Source organism: Merops nubicus, unplaced genomic scaffold (assembly GCF_000691845.1).
Source record: "Merops nubicus isolate BGI_N331 unplaced genomic scaffold, ASM69184v1 scaffold17724, whole genome shotgun sequence".
NCBI classification, from domain to species: domain Eukaryota; kingdom Metazoa; phylum Chordata; class Aves; order Coraciiformes; family Meropidae; genus Merops; species Merops nubicus.
In genome coordinates this window covers 955-18,158 of record NW_008602437.1, presented here as the reverse complement: position 1 = coordinate 18,158, position 17,204 = coordinate 955, and the positions used below count along the sequence as shown (strand labels likewise).

At 53.0% G+C, this 17,204-nt stretch overlaps 1 protein-coding gene across 1 annotated transcript; it reads left to right on the top strand.

Annotated features, from left to right (window-relative positions):
- The first annotated feature begins 9,542 nt into the window (after positions 1-9,542).
- On the top strand, positions 9,543-11,711 carry LOC103771083 (complement C1q tumor necrosis factor-related protein 6-like). Its single transcript, XM_008938370.1, has 2 exons — positions 9,543-9,777; positions 11,164-11,711. The coding sequence occupies exons 1-2, from the start codon at positions 9,543-9,545 to the stop codon at positions 11,709-11,711; spliced, it is 783 nt and encodes a 260-aa protein (XP_008936618.1).
- The last annotated feature ends 5,493 nt before the right edge of the window (positions 11,712-17,204 follow it).

Sequence of the window (17,204 nt, the reverse complement as noted above, 5' to 3'; positions counted from 1 at the left end):
TCTTTCCCTTTTCCTTTCCCTTAAGCCTTACTGTAAATAAACCAAAAGCCTTTGAACTTAAAAGGCCAACTGGGCAGAACCATTCTGTGTGTTTAGGGGAGGGGGATGCTATAGATGGGGCTTTCCTGAGAAGACACAATGTCTTTGGGGTTAGTCAGTCTCTGTATGGAGTAATGGTTAGCTGGCACAGGACATCAAGGGCAGGAAGCAGAGGGAGGTCATGGGATCTCCAATGTAGGAGCACTGTGACTGGGCAACACCAGGAACTGGGTGGTCTCGTGGGAAACAGTTGAGTGTTTGGCTCAGAATAGAGAGGAAATGATGTGTCTGCATGTCTATAAAGGTGTTTGTACACAAAAGTCTCATCACTGGACTGTACATGCATGAGAATGGCTGAAGAGAACCAAAGATGGAGGAGCCGAGGCCAGTGGGAGATGTCCATGGATTGGGCACTGGTGCTAAGCTGGGGGTGGTGGTGGGGGGTGGATAAATGGGTACAAATGTACACAAAGAGCAAACGGGGCTGTGTAGGCATGGAAGGGTCTGTGGAAATGTGTGTCCACGTGTGAATGCTTGCCCAAGAGTGTGAGTATTGCTTGGAGTGCTGGAGGAGAGCTTGCTTCTGTGCATCAGCTGCTGGAGGGAAGTTGTGGGTGGGACTGTCTGAGCAGGCAGGCTAGAGAAGCAGCAATGTGCAAGGGTGGGTGGGATGAAGGTCTCTCTCTCCATTTTGGCTTCATTCCTGCAGGCTCTGCTAAATGTCTGTCCCCACACCTTGAACTTCTCCATGAATGCTTGTTGCTAAGCTACAGCCACTAAGTGCTCTCATACTAGAGCCCTTGCTTAGAGCTGGGCACTTTTCTCCATAAACAGTTTTGAGGAGTGGGAAGGAGGGACCCACCAGGAGGAAACATGCCTCACTGGGGACAGAAGATGTTGGAGGAGGCAGTTTGTGGAGGTTCAGTGGCAAAAGCTGGCTGGGTGGTGACAAGATATATCACAGGTCTCTTGAGAGAAAGTCTGAGATGTGAAAGTAGGAGATCTCCTCCCGTCCATATATCAGCTGCCCATCCTGTGGGCCCCAGTGAGAAAAGCAGCCAAACTATTCTTGGGTGTGGGATACACAATCTGACCAAAAAAAAGCTGGGTTTTTTTGCTTGGGGAGCTCCTGCAGCATCCACTGCGTGAAGCACAGTCAAGAAATCCTAGCAGAATGAAGAGGAACTGCCAAAGCTCCTGTCTTTGTACAGGGTAACAAACAGGAGGAAGATGAAAAGGTCAGGTAGATGGAGAACACAGCACTTCAAACGGGTGTCTGTGTTGCTCCTTTTGCAGTGGGGAGCAGTGCAAGGGGGATGCTGGGGACCACTGGCACAGAAATTAGCTGGAGAGCATTCAATGCTGTTTGTGGTTGATGACCAGGCACTGAAGAAGTCATTTGCCGGTGAATGAAGACCTTACAGGAGACAGCTCGAGGGGATGGGGTCAGATATAGGGTGTCCTTCACCCCTGAGTCTCTGCCCAGCTGATGTGGGGAGAAGGGGGAGTTCCCTGGCTGCCAACATATCTAGCAGAGACACTCTCCTGCACCACTGAAGTGAGCTGTGACTTCATTTCACACGCCTTTGCAGCTCCATCTGCTGCAAGTCACCACTCAAGAAACCCAACCAACTGGCTGGCTTCTTAAAATACCTGCCTCTCTGAAGAGCCCAAGCACAGCACCAAGCAAGTGCACCAAGGAGGCATCACTTTGAGTCTGAGCCCACTACTAGCAAGGTAACTCTGCAGAGGAGCCTGCTGTGGAAAACAAAATGTGTTCCAGGGAGACCTGCAAAAAAAAAAAGTGAGGGTCTTTAGCCTGAACTGGAATTTAAAAGAAAAGAATCACAAGCATTCTAATTTTCTGTCTTGTGTTTTCTTCTCCCCCCCCTACACCATGGTGTATATTTCAGTGGTAAACTAGAGGGGGGGAAAATTGAGATGAACCGAAAATAAGACTGGAGGAGGGAAAAGAAAAGATGTTTTTTGTTTTTTTTTTTTTTTCTAAAATCCACAAGGAGAAAACGAACACAACAAAAGTCTGCCAGTTATCACTGTTGATTAAAAAGCTGCTTTTCATAGGAACAAACACTGAGAATGATGGATGGTACCTTGCTGCCTCCTGGCCCCTGCCTCTTTCCTCAGCTCTGTCTCCTTCTGGGTAAATCCCCAGCTTTTTCTGTGGTAATAACACTCACCCAACTGCCCTTGTGATCCCCCTCCTAATGACAGAGCTGTTGACTCTGGGCAACCCAGAGGCCACTGGAGACCACGCGGAGGAGCTAACTGGAATTCTGGCCTTGTTCAGGGGGGATTTGTTCCAGTCAGATATGGAAATGGATTTTTCTATTCCGGGTGCAGCACCGTGGAGATAAGGGCTCCATCAAGCCCTGTGCTGCACAAAAAAAACCCTCCAGGTTTTATTCTCCTCACGTAGAGGTTGGAGCTGCAGGGCTAGGAAGGGACAGGGTGATTTCAGCAGCGTTGTGCAACGCCTCTTCCCAGCAATGTTTCATCCTTGACGTGGTGCTGGAGACAGGGAGAACCCACTCTGCCAGTCGCTCAGGGTTCATGTGCACACGTTAGAGTGCAGAAAAGCAGCTAGAGAGAGGGAGAGGGATATTATTGGATGTGCACATGTGCATACAGATGAGTATTGGTGCGTGCGTGCGTGTACAGGGACACGTGAGTGTGTGAATGTGTAGAAATATCTATATCTACACATATTCCTATCTGTGGGTGCTTCGATTCAAGTGATCTACGTGTGCTTGAGACCATGTGTGGCCACCCACACAGATGCACAGACACCCAGGCGTGCACATCTCTCTTGGCCTAAGCAAGAGCACAGCACCCACACCTTCATACGCAGCCCAGGCAGGGGCTGAAACCAGGAGGGTACAACTGGATCTGGCAAATGACACCTCCCACGAGGGGTGGGGTGGGGGTCACACCATCAATGCACAACCAAGAATATTTCTGCCAGCCCAACAGTGGCCTGGGACAGCTTTGGAGCCACTCGGTGGGACCCTTTTGCTCTGCAGGGGGTGTTCAGAGAGCAACTGGAAGGCTGGTGACTGGTGGCTGGGGAGGGGCTCCAGTGTGGAGAGAGGAGAGGGTGAGTTTCCAGGCTGTTATTAACACAGCCCACGCTTAATGTTGTTAGGGAGCTGCTGTATTTGTCATCAGCAGGGAAATGCAGCAGCTCAGCTCAGGCAACAGCAAAACTGTCCAGGCCACGTTCTGCATCAGCTGTTGTGCAGGACCACGGGAGAGGGGGTGTGGGGAGGGGCAGGAGGCAGCTCATCAGTTCTTGAAATAGGGGAACCGGCAGATAAAAGAGAAAGGAAGACACAAGAAAGGGAAACACCCTTGAAAAGAAGATGCTCCTGGCTCTCCTGAGGATTCAACAAAGGATTGAAACGCTTTATCTGCTTGAACAAGTGGAAAATATGCAAATATTTGCCCATGAAAACTTGGTGTTCTTTGCCTTCCCAGGCATAAAATATGCCAACACCACGCATGGCACAGGCAGCTCACTCAGATCTTGCACCTCCCATGCCAGGCACAAGCACACAGATACCCAACAGGTCCATGCAGCCCCCTGAAGACACGTGCCTGGGCTGCAGCATGTTCCTCCATCCATGACAAACACGACTGCAGGAAGGGAATATGTGTGTCCTGACTGACCAACTTCATGCAGACTGTCCCCCATGCCCATCTCCTTCAGGGGTCTTTATCCAGAGCAGGGTTTGCAGAGGGGATGAAGGAACCTGAGCTGGGGAGCCAGGTGGGCTGTAGGGGATGCCCTCTTGGCACATCCCTGCACTTTTCATGCTTGGAAATGTCCTGGGTTTAAGGCCAGGTTGTGTCTGGTGGGGATGCTGCACAAGCAGCTGGAGTCAGCACCCCTGCACCACCCCAGCAACCTACTGCCTGCAGGAATGGGATTGTTGGGACATCTGCCTCACCCTCTGCTCTGCTCTGAGGACATCTGTCTCCCCTCTACACCCACCTGGAGCACTGTGGAGTACTTTGGAGTCCTCAGCACAGCAAAGACATAGATCTGTTGCAGCAAGTCCAGAGCAGGGCCACAAAAATGATCCTCTCCGATGAAAAAAAAAAGGCTGAGAGTTGAGGTTGTTCAGCCTGGAGAAAAGAAGGCTCTGGTGACATCTTCTTGTGTCCTTTCAAAACCTCAAGGGAGCCTGTAATAAAGATGGGGACAATCTTTTTAGCAGTGCCTGTTGTGATAGGTCAAGGGGTGATGGTTTTAAACTAAAGGAGGGTAGATTTAGGCTAGGTATAAGGCAGACATATACATCATGCAGGTTTTGGGCCTGGAGATCCATACAGAGCCCTCTGTAAGACCCTCAGAGACTTTGTAGCTACTGCAAGGCATCATACAGTGGCAGATGAGATCTGTTTCTGTGAGAGGCATTGAGCTTTGCTGCACAGGTATTGAATGATGCCTGTGACTCATGCCTTGAAGATGGAGTGATGAACGTGCTCGTGCTGGATCAAATGGCCAGAAAACATGGCAGGACTCTTGCCCTTTTGACCTATTTTAGACACGTGGTGTCTCAGACTCGCTCCAAGGGCAGTGGGAAGTGGGAGACAAGCTGGAATTGGGAGTCAAATTGCCAGGTCTAGCAATTGCTTTGCTCTAGTGATGAGTACAGGTGAATGGCTCTTCCTGCTGCTCCTCAGCCACGTGGCATTTCAGCAACACACAGCAAAAAAAATACTGTAATGGCTTTGCCAGGCTTTGATCTCCATGTGAGACAGTCCAGGCTGCTGCTCAGCCCACAGCAGAAATCCCTGTTGGCAGACGTGCCCTCAAACTCAGCAGCAGGCTGTGTAAGAGCCATGGAATGTGTCATTCATGCTTGGTCCAGGCCCCACATGGGCAGGAGTTACAAACAGCCACGCAGCTGATGTCCAACAGAGACATCCAAGAGGTTCTAAGCCAGCAGATTCATACTGTGTTGGTGCTCTTGGGTAACAAGGGCTGGCTCTTAGCCAAGCCTTCCACAGGCTGGAAAAGATTCATCTTTAGAATCAGAGAATTATAGAATAGTTGGGGTTGGAAGGGACCTTTAAAGGTCATCTAATCTTCCCAATCCCTTCTGCAGACTGGCTGGAGATGATCAGGAATCCTGATCTGGCAGAGAGACAGCTGCTGTTACAGGGTGACCCATGGGGACCCCAAAGTGCTGAAGCACAAAAACACATTGCCACCTTTCTGTGCCTCAGTTGGCCCCTCCCCATTTGCAGGCACTAGGGAAGTACAAGACAAAAGCACCCAGCAGTGGCTGGGCAGTGAGGAAGAGGAGGTGAGAGCAGAGCAGCCCTACCCATCACTGCCCAGCTCTTCAAACACACGTGAGCTCTTTTGCCAAGGGTAGCCACGGCAGCAGCCAACCCCCTGAACTTTGCTTCCAGAAGGAATCAGCTGTTCCTGATAGAGGAGAGAGCCGTGCTGCTGTGTGGGGTGGGTGGAAGGAGGGGAGGGAGGAAGAGCCAAGCCTGCCACGGGCCAGAGCCGAGTGGGAGGCACTCGCAAAGGCCTCGGAGGCAGGATGGAAAAGACAATAATTACATAACAGCACTTGGCCAGCAACTGGCTGGAGTCAGCTGGGCCACGCCAGCCCTCCCTCCTTGCTCTGCTAACCAGGAGCAGCTGAGGATACGGAGAACCCAACGCAGGACCCCTCTCGAGGTAAGAGGTCTTCTGCTTCCCCCCACCCCTGGCTCGCCATGCTCTTGGCCAGCAGGGACAGAGGGATTGGGAGAAGGGGGAACTCTGTGGCTGAGGAGAAGCAGCCAGGAAGGGGGAGAGAAGGGGCTGTTCCTCTGCCTTCTGGTGCAGAGGTTGCCTTTGCTCCAGAGGTTTTGATGAGGGAGGTGCCACCAAGGGCGTGAATGGGGGTGTTTGTGGGTGGTTGCTGGTCCACATAGCAGGGCAGGGCATCTGCATGGGCAGCAGGGAGCTGGAAAGGGGAGAAAACATCAAAGGAATTCCCTTCCTTCTGTACCTGTGGCAGAGAGGGTTAATAGGATGGAGGCAGTCAGTGGGAGAGAGCCAGGTTTGATCCCCCTCCTCTGCCCGTGTTGGGGGCGGTTGCAGGAGGAGAGAGGAAATGTAGAAAGAGGAAGAAGCAGCTGCTTTTGAGCAGGGATTGTTGCAGCTCCATCTGTCCAGAGCTTCCCTGGGCTGCCTCCAAGGCAGAGTGTGTGATGAGGAAAAGGGAAAATAGTTGGACGCACAAGGTGCCTTCAAGCTTGAGTTCCACTTAAAAGTGTGGCTGGCACAGGGCTGTTGGAGAGCAGCCCCAAAACTCCTATCTTTGAGCCCTTGGCCATGCAAGCTGAAATCTCCTGCAAATGTGGCTGCCCTGGCGAAATGTTGCTGGTACAGCCAGTTCCCTTCAGGAAGCAGCTTTATTACCCTGGCAAAAGTGTCTTCGGCAGCAGAAACTGCTGCCCAGCTGGGTAATGCCATCGGTGCAAGTCGTCATTTGCTGGCTCCCTGCAGGTCCCTGTTCAGCCAGGATGAGACATGAAATAGAAAATCACACTTGGTGTCCACCACGAGCTGTTCTTGCAGTCAGATGAGACAAAGGCAAAGGCCTCAGCTGGTGAGGTCCTTCACAAAGACCGTTGGCTTGGTTGTGAGCAGCTTGTCAGTGCAGATGGAGATGTGAGATGGAAATTAGGGCAGTGATCTCCCTGCTACCTGTTCCCCTTGGAAAGGTAGAGGAAGCCTGGCATAAGGCCAACAGCTGCAAAAGGGGGTGGTGTCAGGTTTGGAAAGAAGCCAGGCAAGAAAATCTGAGAGAGTGAAGCGATCCAATAGCTTTGATGGGACAGAGAGTTTTCAGCATCAGTCTCTGACTGTTCATGCACCCCAGAAAATTTATTGGCTTTCAATAGTATTGTCAGCTGCCAAAATCCCCACCAGCAGCAGGCAGAAGTAAACAACACAACTGATCACCAAAAACCAGCTGACAAGGCTCCCTTAGCAAGAAGTGTCACCCTAAATGTCCCTCTTCTCATTTTCCAAAAGGGGAAACTGAGGCACGGGCAGGCAGGGGAGACTTGCAATGGGGCATTGCACATCAGTGCCGGAGCCTGGCTAGAAACTCATGAACACAGCAGCAAATTTCTTGGTCTTCTTCCCACCCGGGCTGGGAGGCATGTTCACTCCATGTTCATTGAACTCCAGGCTGACAGGCAGGCTGAGAATATCTCCAGGCCTCCCAGCCCCCCTTCTTCCCTTCCCCCCCCAAGCTCACAGCACATATTTTCCCAGAGTTTTCCGTTTGCTCCTCCAGTGGTGCTGGGGTCCTGCCAAACGCCAGCCACTCTCTGGGAAGCGGGGCCTCCCATTCCCAAACCAAACAAATGGGGGGAGAACAGGGAGGGGGGGAAAAAAAAAAAGTCCAAGCACACGTAGACAGGCACAAAACCCTTTCCCCCCTCAGAAACCTTGGGGCCTTCTCCAGCTTCTCTTGGAAGCTGCAGGAGGCACAGTGCTGACCTGGCTCTTCTGCCCCCCAGGGAGTTAGTATTAAAGGGAGTTATTGCCCATCCTTTCCGTGCCCCAGTGTGCACCCCTCTGGCTTTAAGTCCCCAAATTGCGTTTTGCTGCAAGGTAGGACCCCCCAAATCCTCTTGCTGACAGATTCAGCCTGGAAGAGGAGTCTCCCATCCATCCCCCCTCGCATTCTTCCCCCAAATCCCCTTCATTCCCAGGTTCCACTGCAGCCACGTCGCGCTGACCCCAACGGCGTGAGCACGTCAGCTCGGCGCCAGGCTGGGGACCAAGCTGAGGGCCAGGATTTGCTCCAGATCCTTCAGCTCTGCTGGCAGGCAGCTCCCCACAGCCGGGCTGGGCTTCAGGCCAGGCACGCCACTCCCGGGCGAGCTGCTCAGCCAGGGACAGGACTGGGGGACGTGACCTGGGGATGACACACGCCGGAGCGTGAGGTTTGGGGCTCTGCCCAAGGGCTGGGGATGACCAGAGAAGGGGGGAAAAAAAATGAGGGCTCGACCAGTTGATGAGCCTGGGGCAAAAGGCTGCAGTGATGTGTGGAAGAAACGATGTGGGAGAGGATGAAAGATGAAATTTGGGGACTATGAGGGGGACAGGCAGCTGGGGAGAGAGCACGGGCAGTTAAGTGAAGGGCTAATGAACGAGGCAAGGGGCTAGCACAGAGGAGTGAGGGCAGAGTCCTGCACCATCCCACCTGAAGGGAAGTGTCTCCTGCACCTCACCCTGAGATGCTCAGGGTGGGACACTAACCTTCGCACAGGTAACCTTTGCTGCAGCCTCTGCTCCCTGAATTTTGCTGACCAGGGTTGGGGCTGTTTGGAAGCAAAAAGGCAGAAGCAAAAAACAAAATCACACACATATAAAGGCACTACCTAGGAAAGAGTTAAAAGGCTTTGAAACCCAAGCCGGTTTGCAAGGGAGAGAGCCCAAAGCCAGGGAAGGGAAGGGAGGGAGAGAAGGGAGGGAGCAGGTCCAAGCCCAGGCAGAGCACCCAGCCAGCACTGCCTGTGCCAAGAGCCGGCTCTCTTAAAGCCATGGGCTGGGGGGGAGGCTTTGCAGGAGTTGGGCTGGGAAAGAAGGGGGGGAGCCGTCAGCCTCTGGGGTGAGCTGCCACGCCGCGGTGGGGTGCAGGCAGAGGGAAGGGTGGCAAAGGCTGGGAGAGGAGCTTGTTTGCGTGTCTGTTTCTGGAAGCCTGCTCCTCTGCGAGCTGCCTGCTCCGAGCCTTGCTTCCTTCACCCTCTGCAGCAGAGCAGCTCCCCTCCGGGCTTGCTGCACAGACCTGGCACTGCCCACTGCTGCTGCTGCTCGCCGAGGACCCCACCATCCCTGAGGGAAGGTGCTGGGGCTTGCCTGAGCGTTGGAGGGAGGGGGCTGGGGGGGATTTGGCAGTGGGAAGGAGCGGGCTGAGGTTCCCAACCCACTGGAGAAAGGAGATCTCTGCAGAGAGACATGGGTCAGACTGTGGCTGGGGCAGGAGGGCTGTTGGGTTAGGGGTCAAGAGTTCCTATCTAAGGAGTGGAGGGCTGGAGAAGCTTTTTGCAGCCTTCCCCACAGATGCAGCAGCCTCCCAGAGCGTGTTTTTGTTAAAGGGGCTCTGTGGTTTGCCATGGCTCCTTCCTCTGTCCCAGCCTGGGGACTGAAACGTCTAGTGGCTCCAGTGGTTTGCCTAGTGAGGGCCAAGCCTTCTTCCAGGATTAGCACCCAGTCTCCATTGGGCCAGGCAGAAAGGGGTGGGCATCCTCCTGGGCCATGTGGTTGCTACCCAGATTGCAGCCTTGAACCTCCAGGGACTTCAAGCATGCAAACTCCCTCCCCAGGACAATGTTATTTGGTCCCACCCCTGGCTCCAGCCACAGAAGGATGTTTTGTGATGATCTCTACTTCATCCTCCGTGTCCTCCCCTTCTTATACCTCACTCTGCTGCTTCCTCAGCTCTTCCCAGGTCACCATGGACCTCATTTACCGGCGCACACCCCTGACCTTCCTTCTTCTCCCTCTTGTCGTGCTTGGGGCACCCGCTGATGAACCCAACCTCACAGAAGAACCAGCCCCTGCTGCTTGCAAACGCTGCTGTGACCCACCGGACTCTTCGGTGGACGCCCCATCGCTCCCTCCCAGCCACCACCACTTGCCCTACCCAATGCCAGAGGTCCGTCCCTACATCAACATCACCATCCTGAAGGGTAAGTGCCTCTCTTGGCCTCGGTACGTGTCCACCACATGGTCATTAGATGTTTTGTGCCTTGACCAAGAGCAGCCTGGGAGGAGGGAAGTCAGTGCACCTCCCTGCTGTGAGCCCTGTGTCTCAGAATTCTGCTTCCTCCTGGCTAGCACAGGAGTGGCTGTGGCAACCTCTTGCCAAGCCGGGAGGACACCTGCCTTGCCTTCAGACTTCCAGAGGTCTCTAGTGCCTGATGGAAGGAGCAATCTCTACCCAGCTGCAAAAGAAGCATAGCTGGAGGCTGGGCAGTGGCACCGGGGAAGGCTGGGGGAAAATCTCCTCCAGCTCCACAGGTCACAAGCTTTTTGATTGAGGGAGGGCAAGGGGAGGCAGCAGTTATTTGCAAGCACCTCCAGGCTAACTGGCAGCGACCCTCAACTCAGTCCACCCTGCTGTGGCTGACTTGGCTAATGGGAAAAAAAATCCCTATTTTAGCTCAGCTCCTCCCTTCAGGGTTCCCCTTTTAGCCTTTGCTGTGGCACAAGCCTGTTCCCAGCTGGAGCCTGCTCCACTTGCTTACTGTGGCTCTGTGGTTCCTCTGGGCTAGCTGGGCAGATGCTCCCCCTTCCCTGCCCAGCCTGGAAATAGCTGCAATCCATCAGAGCTCAGAAATGTGTCTGGGGCAGATAAAAGTCTGGAGAAGAGTGAGGTATTGCAGAGGGACCTGCGACACCATGGAGGTGCAGAAGAGGAAAAGAGTAAGGCACAAAATTAGGCTACTCTCACTTGTGCTAGAGGCTGCTCTGAGCCTCATCCCTTCTCTCTACACACAAAGTATGTTCTGGTGCTGCTCTCTCTCTGTATTGCTGCCTACCCAAATGTATGACATGCAAGAACCCCAAGGTAGAACTGCAGTAGTAATCACACAGGACACCCAGAGGACACAGGTATGGTCAAAGCACCAGCCCTCTAACTCACACTGCATCATCCGTCAAGTCCAACTTAAATCTTTTCCCTCTGACCCACCTCATTGTCCCTCTCTAGTCACATTCTCACATAGGCATTAGCATTCCTTCCCCTCCTCCAGCCTGTGGAGTGCTTTGCACTGCTGGGCTCCCCTCAGGCTGAAGTCTCCAAGGGACAGGTCCTGCTGCCTCCATCAAGAAAATATTAAATGGTGAGCAGGGGTTTCATCAGAGAAGATACCCCAGTCACAGTCAGGATTTGCAGGCAAGATAGCTGCTTACCCATGAAGCACAACGATATTGTCACCCCCAGGAGCTTTCCTCCTTCTGCCACTGCCCCATCCTTGGGCAATCCTCTGCCTCCTCCCTAGCCTTTCTCACCTCCACTTCCACCTCTCCCTCTGGTATCGCACAGGGGTCGTGTCTTCTTCTTCCTCTTGCAGGAGAGAAAGGAGACCGAGGAGAACCTGGGATGCCAGGCAAATGGGGCAAAGAAGGACCACGAGGTGAGCGGGGTGCCCAGGGCCAGAAAGGCAGCAAAGGCCAGATGGGTGCAGCAGGAGACCCCTGCAAGCATCACTACGCCGCGTTCTCCGTGGGGCGCAGGAAAGCCTTGCACAGCAGCGAGGGCTTCCAGGTCCTCATCTTTGACACCGTCTTTGTCAACCTCTACAGCCACTTCGACATGTTCAATGGCAAATTCTACTGCGCCGTAGGCGGGCTTTACTATTTCAGCCTCAACGTCCACACCTGGAACTTCAAGGAGACCTACATGCACATCATGCACAACGAAGAAGAGGCCGTCATCTTGTACGCCCAACCCAGCGACCGCAGCATCATGCAGAGCCAGAGCCTCATGCTGGAGCTGCAGGAGAATGATGAGATCTGGGTGAGGCTCTACAAGAGGGAGAGGGAGAACGCCATTTACAGCGATGATGTGGACGTGTACATCACCTTCAATGGATACTTGGTCAAGCCCAGCCTTGAATAACTGCCTCTCCTCCTCCCTGGGGCCTCTTTGGTCTTTTTCTTCTTCCTCTCTCTCTCTCTTTCCTGCCCGCAACCACTGCAAATCACTCAGAAATGGGCCAATCGAGTTTCAGGCACCAAGTGTGAAACTTGCCACACTGGCTCCCACCTCATGCTCTCTTGTAGCCAGGGCTGTACCCGTCCACTTACAGCATGACACTACCATCTCTCACCCCCTCACCTCATGACTCCAAATTAGGTTATGGGCTGCTTCTAAATCTGCCAGTGAGCTCTGTCTGGCATTTAGGGTCCTAGAGCAGGAGGAAAGCTAAAATGCTGCTCCTGGGGATACGTTCCTCCTTGGGGCTTTGTACACAAAAAGACTCCTGTAGAAAGGGCTAGAAAGTCACCACAGACCAGGTGCATCCTGGCTCCTCTCCATCACAACCAGACATAGCAGCATTGCAGCCTGCCAAGTGGCCCTAATGTCACCTCTCCCACCTGAGGTCTGGAGAGCTGACTGGGTCCGAAGGCCTCCTGGAGGATAAGGAAGATGTAGAAGTGATGAGAGATGGTACCGTTTGCCTTCTGAAGTCTGTTGTTGGCTTTCATAGAATCCTTTAGGTTGGAAGGGACCTCCAAGATCATCAAGTCCAACCATTGAGCCATTAGGGCTCTAAAGTCCTCTGCTAAAACAGATCAGAATCTGTCAGGGTTGGAAGGGACCACAAGGATCACCCAGTTCCAACCCCTCTGCCATGAGCAGGGACACCTCCCACTAGATCAGGCTGCCCAGAGCCTCCTCCAGCCTGGCCTTAAAGACCCCCAGGGATGGGGCCTCAACCCCCTCCCTGGGCAACCCATTCCAGGGTCTCTGGGTCACAGCATCCAGGTTGGATGTAGAATCTAGTCCTCATGAGATTGTCCTCTTCTGTGTCAGCTCTAGCTCTTCAAAGAGATGAAGAGCCAGACACTCAACCAGACCCTTCAGAGCCATCTGCCACTGAATCAGTAGAGCCCACCACTCTATTCCCACAAGGGAGCATAAGTACAGAATGAGAGAGAGAGAGACAAGCCCACCAAAACTCCCCCTCCAAGCTTCCTGGGGTGTTGCTTGGTCTCAGTGATGGAGCTGTGGGTGGCTAGTCCAGACAGCGAACCTGAATCTGCTCTTCTCTGGCAGAGGTGCACCCCTGCCCTTGCACTGGTATCAGCAGTCACCCCTAACGCCTGCTGGTGCGAGGGGAGAGTCCTGAGTGCCATTACACTGTCATCCTGAAGGTGGTTCTACCACACTGGGATTGAGGTCCTGCTGGGTCAGGTCCTGAGCTGGAGGCTGCGAGGGCAATTGCACTGAAATCAGTTCCAGACCTGGGCAGGTTGGCATTTCCTTGTCTGTGTGATGGAAAAAGGACAGAGGTGAGACCACAGCACCTCTACCCAGGGTCAAAAGCTTCACTGCTACACACTCTGTGCCCTTTCCTGCCAACCTCATCAGAGCAACTTGAAAAAAGCATGTGGCTAAAACAAACAACCTCTCTTCTTGTCAGGCTGGAGAGGTTGCAGTGGGAGAGGAATGCCAGCAGCAGGGTTTTCTAGAACCCTTTGTACTGGTCTCACACTGCTCTCACTCACATCCCTCTGGTGGTCCTGGGGGGGAGCAGATGAAGCTGGCTCAGCACTTTGGGAAACCTACTTCCACATGCTGTGGTGCTCCCACAAACAGCAAGAGCCAAGAGTCGTCTCCTTTTTGAGTCTCAGGACAGGATAAGCAGGAGAAACTGTTTCTCCTCTGCCCATCACTGCTAATGAAGTCTTTGGACTTGGTTAGCTCCTGTGGCCCCACAATTAGTCTCTGCCTATAGTACCTGGGACTACCAGAGCTCTCTCATAGGAGATACTCACCATTCTACAGGACTGGGTATGGTAGACCCAGCTTGGGATAGCAAAGGCACATAATTAATATTTTTAAATATTAAAAATGTGAGAGAATTGCAGGAAATTGTCTCTCTTGCCCTGTTCACTTTCCCCTCCCTGCTTTGCTAAGGAAGCTGTACAGACTGGAACGAGTTTCAGGCACTTTCTGCCCTGTATTCTCCCCACCGTTGTCACTGAGTCAATGGGTATAAAAACAAGGTTTCACTGAGGCAAAGCTGTGTTTTTCCCAGGGAAACATGACCATGGGAACTAAAGGAGACTGTGCCTTCCTCTCCTTTGGTCAGGTATGTGGAATTGCTCAGAGGCAGGATTTCAGGCAGTAGAGGGTAAGCAGCAAGCTGGAGGTGATGCTCAGGACCGAATCCCTTTCTCTCTTCCCTAAGAGGGTGCAAACCCAGATATTGTCTATTCACAGTGTATAGTGCTCCCTGAGGAGAAACAAGCCTCTCTAACACTGAATATCTCCAGAAACAAGCCTCCTTTTCCCTCTTTTTCTATTTGCTGTTTGAATGCCAGCGATAGGTCTCACGTGCCACCCACGAGCAGCCAGACGGTGCCTGATGCACAGGAGAAAGGAGGGCAGAGGAACCAAAGGGTATGTTTAATGGGCTTCTTGGTGCTAAACAAGTTGGCAAACCACTGATGTTGGTGCTAAATCAGATTTCAGGAGTCTTGGGTGCTTTCTGGAAAGTGCAGTAGGCTGAGTTGTAATGTACTGTGGAATTAATGGTGCTTTATGTTACCAAACCAAACGAACTCCATGAACTTTTGTATATTTAATTTTTTTTTTTCGTGGTATTAAACTTTTTTTTTCCTGGTTGTTTTGCACTTAGATCTGGTTGGTTTTATTTTTTGCTCCCAGCCTATTTCTTCTGGCTGTCATTGTGGGCAAACAGTGTGATGGAAAAGACATTGAGCTGAAAGAGAGAGAGGTACAAAGTCTAACTCAGCTCTGGAAATTCCCTGGGCAATCCTTGGCAATCTTCTCTTTATTTTCTTTGTGAAGGACCACTACCTTAAAGGTACTTAACTTCTTCAAAGCTTCTGACAACCCTCTCCCCTTTGCTGGGGAAGCTTTAGGCAAATTCAAGGATGGAGTCTTTGGAAATGAAAAGAAAAGCCAACAAACAAAACCCAACACAAACAGGGGGGTACAATTGGTTGTAGGATTAAGCTTCAAGTCCTTAATTAATTACACTGAGTAAGGCTGGGCTAATGCTAGAGGTCTCTTAAGGGGGATCAGACCCTTTATCTTGTGAAAAGGGTTTTGTTTACCACCATTGGGGTTTGGAATGAGTGGCGTGGAGGAATGGACAAGAAAAGAAGAGGAGATCCTCACTCAGGAACTTCTGTTTTGAGTTGAATTCATCTTCACATAGCTTCTTCTGTGGTTTGACGTGTACCAGATGCTTCGTTTGGCAAGGGGTGGAAAACAATCACATGCACCCTTACAGGCCTCTTTGGTCCTGTGTCAGGCCCATAACTAGGGCTATATATATCCTAGCAAATACAATACCCTGGCAGCTCAGAGCCCAGCCTGCCTTGTGTTTTTTATTTACTTTTAAGGAAGCAGCTAGAAACGTGTCCTCAGGAAGTGCAGGTGTTGTGTCTGTGCTTATCTCTGGCCACTTGAGCTGAGATGCTGGTAGATTGGAGGTGACTTTATCACACCTAGAGAAGATGAGGAGTGAGGGAGAAGGGAGGAGCATAAATGTGTAGCCAGACCTTTTAGAAAAGTTTTCTATGACAGAATCATAGAATGTATTGGGTTGGAAGGGACCTCTAACATCTAGGCCAACCCCCTGCAATAAGCAGGGACATCTTCTATAATTTAAGCCTTCAGCCTACCTACTTAGAGAGCAAAGTTCCACCAGAAGAGTCTCTTCAGCCACATCCCTTGGGACCAGGTTGCATTGTGACAGTCAGGGGCTGCAGCCAGTGCCACCCATCACACCATGGATGCCCAGCTGTAGAGTTGCTGTGGGTGAGGCTCAGCTCAGACCCAACTGTAGGGTTGCTGTAGATGAGGCTCAGACCCAGCTGTAGAGTTGCTGTGGGTGAGGCTCAGCTCAGACCCAACTGTAGAGTTGTAGGTGAGGCTCAGCTCAGACCCAACTGTAGGGTTGCTGTGGGTGAGGCTCAGCTCAGACAAGGTGAACCCTGCAAGGCTGTTGAAGGACCCAGGGCTAGAGTGGGCCAGCCCAGCCCTGCTGTCCTGTCAGTGTGTGCAGCCATGCCCTGGAGGCCACAAGACCCTGGGCTAGGTCCTTTTCCATGTCATGGGGCTCCCTTGTGGTCTGTGAGTCTGGAGCTGGTGACTCCCTCCTGGACAAAGGCAGAAGCACATCCTGAGGTGGGCAACCATGGCGTTATCCCGGGGGCTGTCGCTCTCTTCTCCTCTGAAAGACAGGTCCAAGCTCTCCTGCAAAGGGCTCTGTGACAGTCTCAAGCTTGTTCAAGGTACCTGCCAAGGGTCTGGCCCTTTAAACTGGCTTCCTGCGGGTTTGTGGCACGCAGGTATGAGAAGGGGGGGGAGTGGAAGAGAGGAGGTAAAGGGCACGCTATGGTGCTTTCTCTGGGGAAGAAAGAGCATGTCAAAGCCAGCTGAAGGCCCTGCAGTAGCTCCTTGCCCTGTGAGAGCCGTGGGAAGGGGGATGAGAGAAAAGGAACATGCAAAGAGACCTTTGACCCTACTGTGGGCACTGGGATGGGCACGGGTAGACATGCCTGTACCTGAAGCACCAGGGAGAGCAGGGGGACAGAACAGCAGGACCTGGCTCTGCATCTCCTTGACCCTTTGTCACAGGCACCTCTCTGACAGGTCCCTGAGATCCCCTCGAGCCTCACCCCAGCTGCAGTGCAGAGCCTGGCCCACGGCAGAGGTCTGCTCGCCATGCGGGGGGCTGCTGCACCATACCACAGCAGGTCCCCCCTCTGCTCCACCCTGCTGCCCCTCCTCCCTCCCCAAACCACCCAGACAACCACCTCTGCTCACACCTCAGCCTCGTTTGTCTCCCAGAGCCCAGGGGGGGAGAGGGGATGATGAAAGACCCCTGCTAGCAAGCAGAGCCTCCTCCTCCTCCCTCCACCCAGCCCCTCGCGGCCAGATGCCAAGGATGGGTCAAACCTGCCCCAGATTCCCTTTTTCTCACCTTCCCTTTCCCACTGCTGGCTGGGAGCTGCCCAAAGGGCTGCGTGGGGACCCTGCCCGTGGCTGGGTGGGTGGTGGGGCACAGCTGCAAGGCCAAGGGCGACCGTTCCACACGTAGCATGGCCCTCCTCCGACCACCAGGGTGGAAACAAAGGGGCATTGGGGGAGCCTTCGGGGCCCAGTTCAGTGCACACACTGCTCTGCCACCCACACGTGTGTACACACACATGCCAGCCCCGTATGGACATCTCTCACCTTCCTGCCAACGGAAACTCTTGCCCTTTGCAAGCCTGGCTCGCTCTCAAGATGCTATCAGGAGTTGGGTAGAGAGGGGCTGGGGCTCCAGGCCTCTTTGGTACAACTACAGGTCCCTCACCTCACAACATGCCTCCCCCTTCTCCCACAAACCCTCTGTGATCTCGTTCC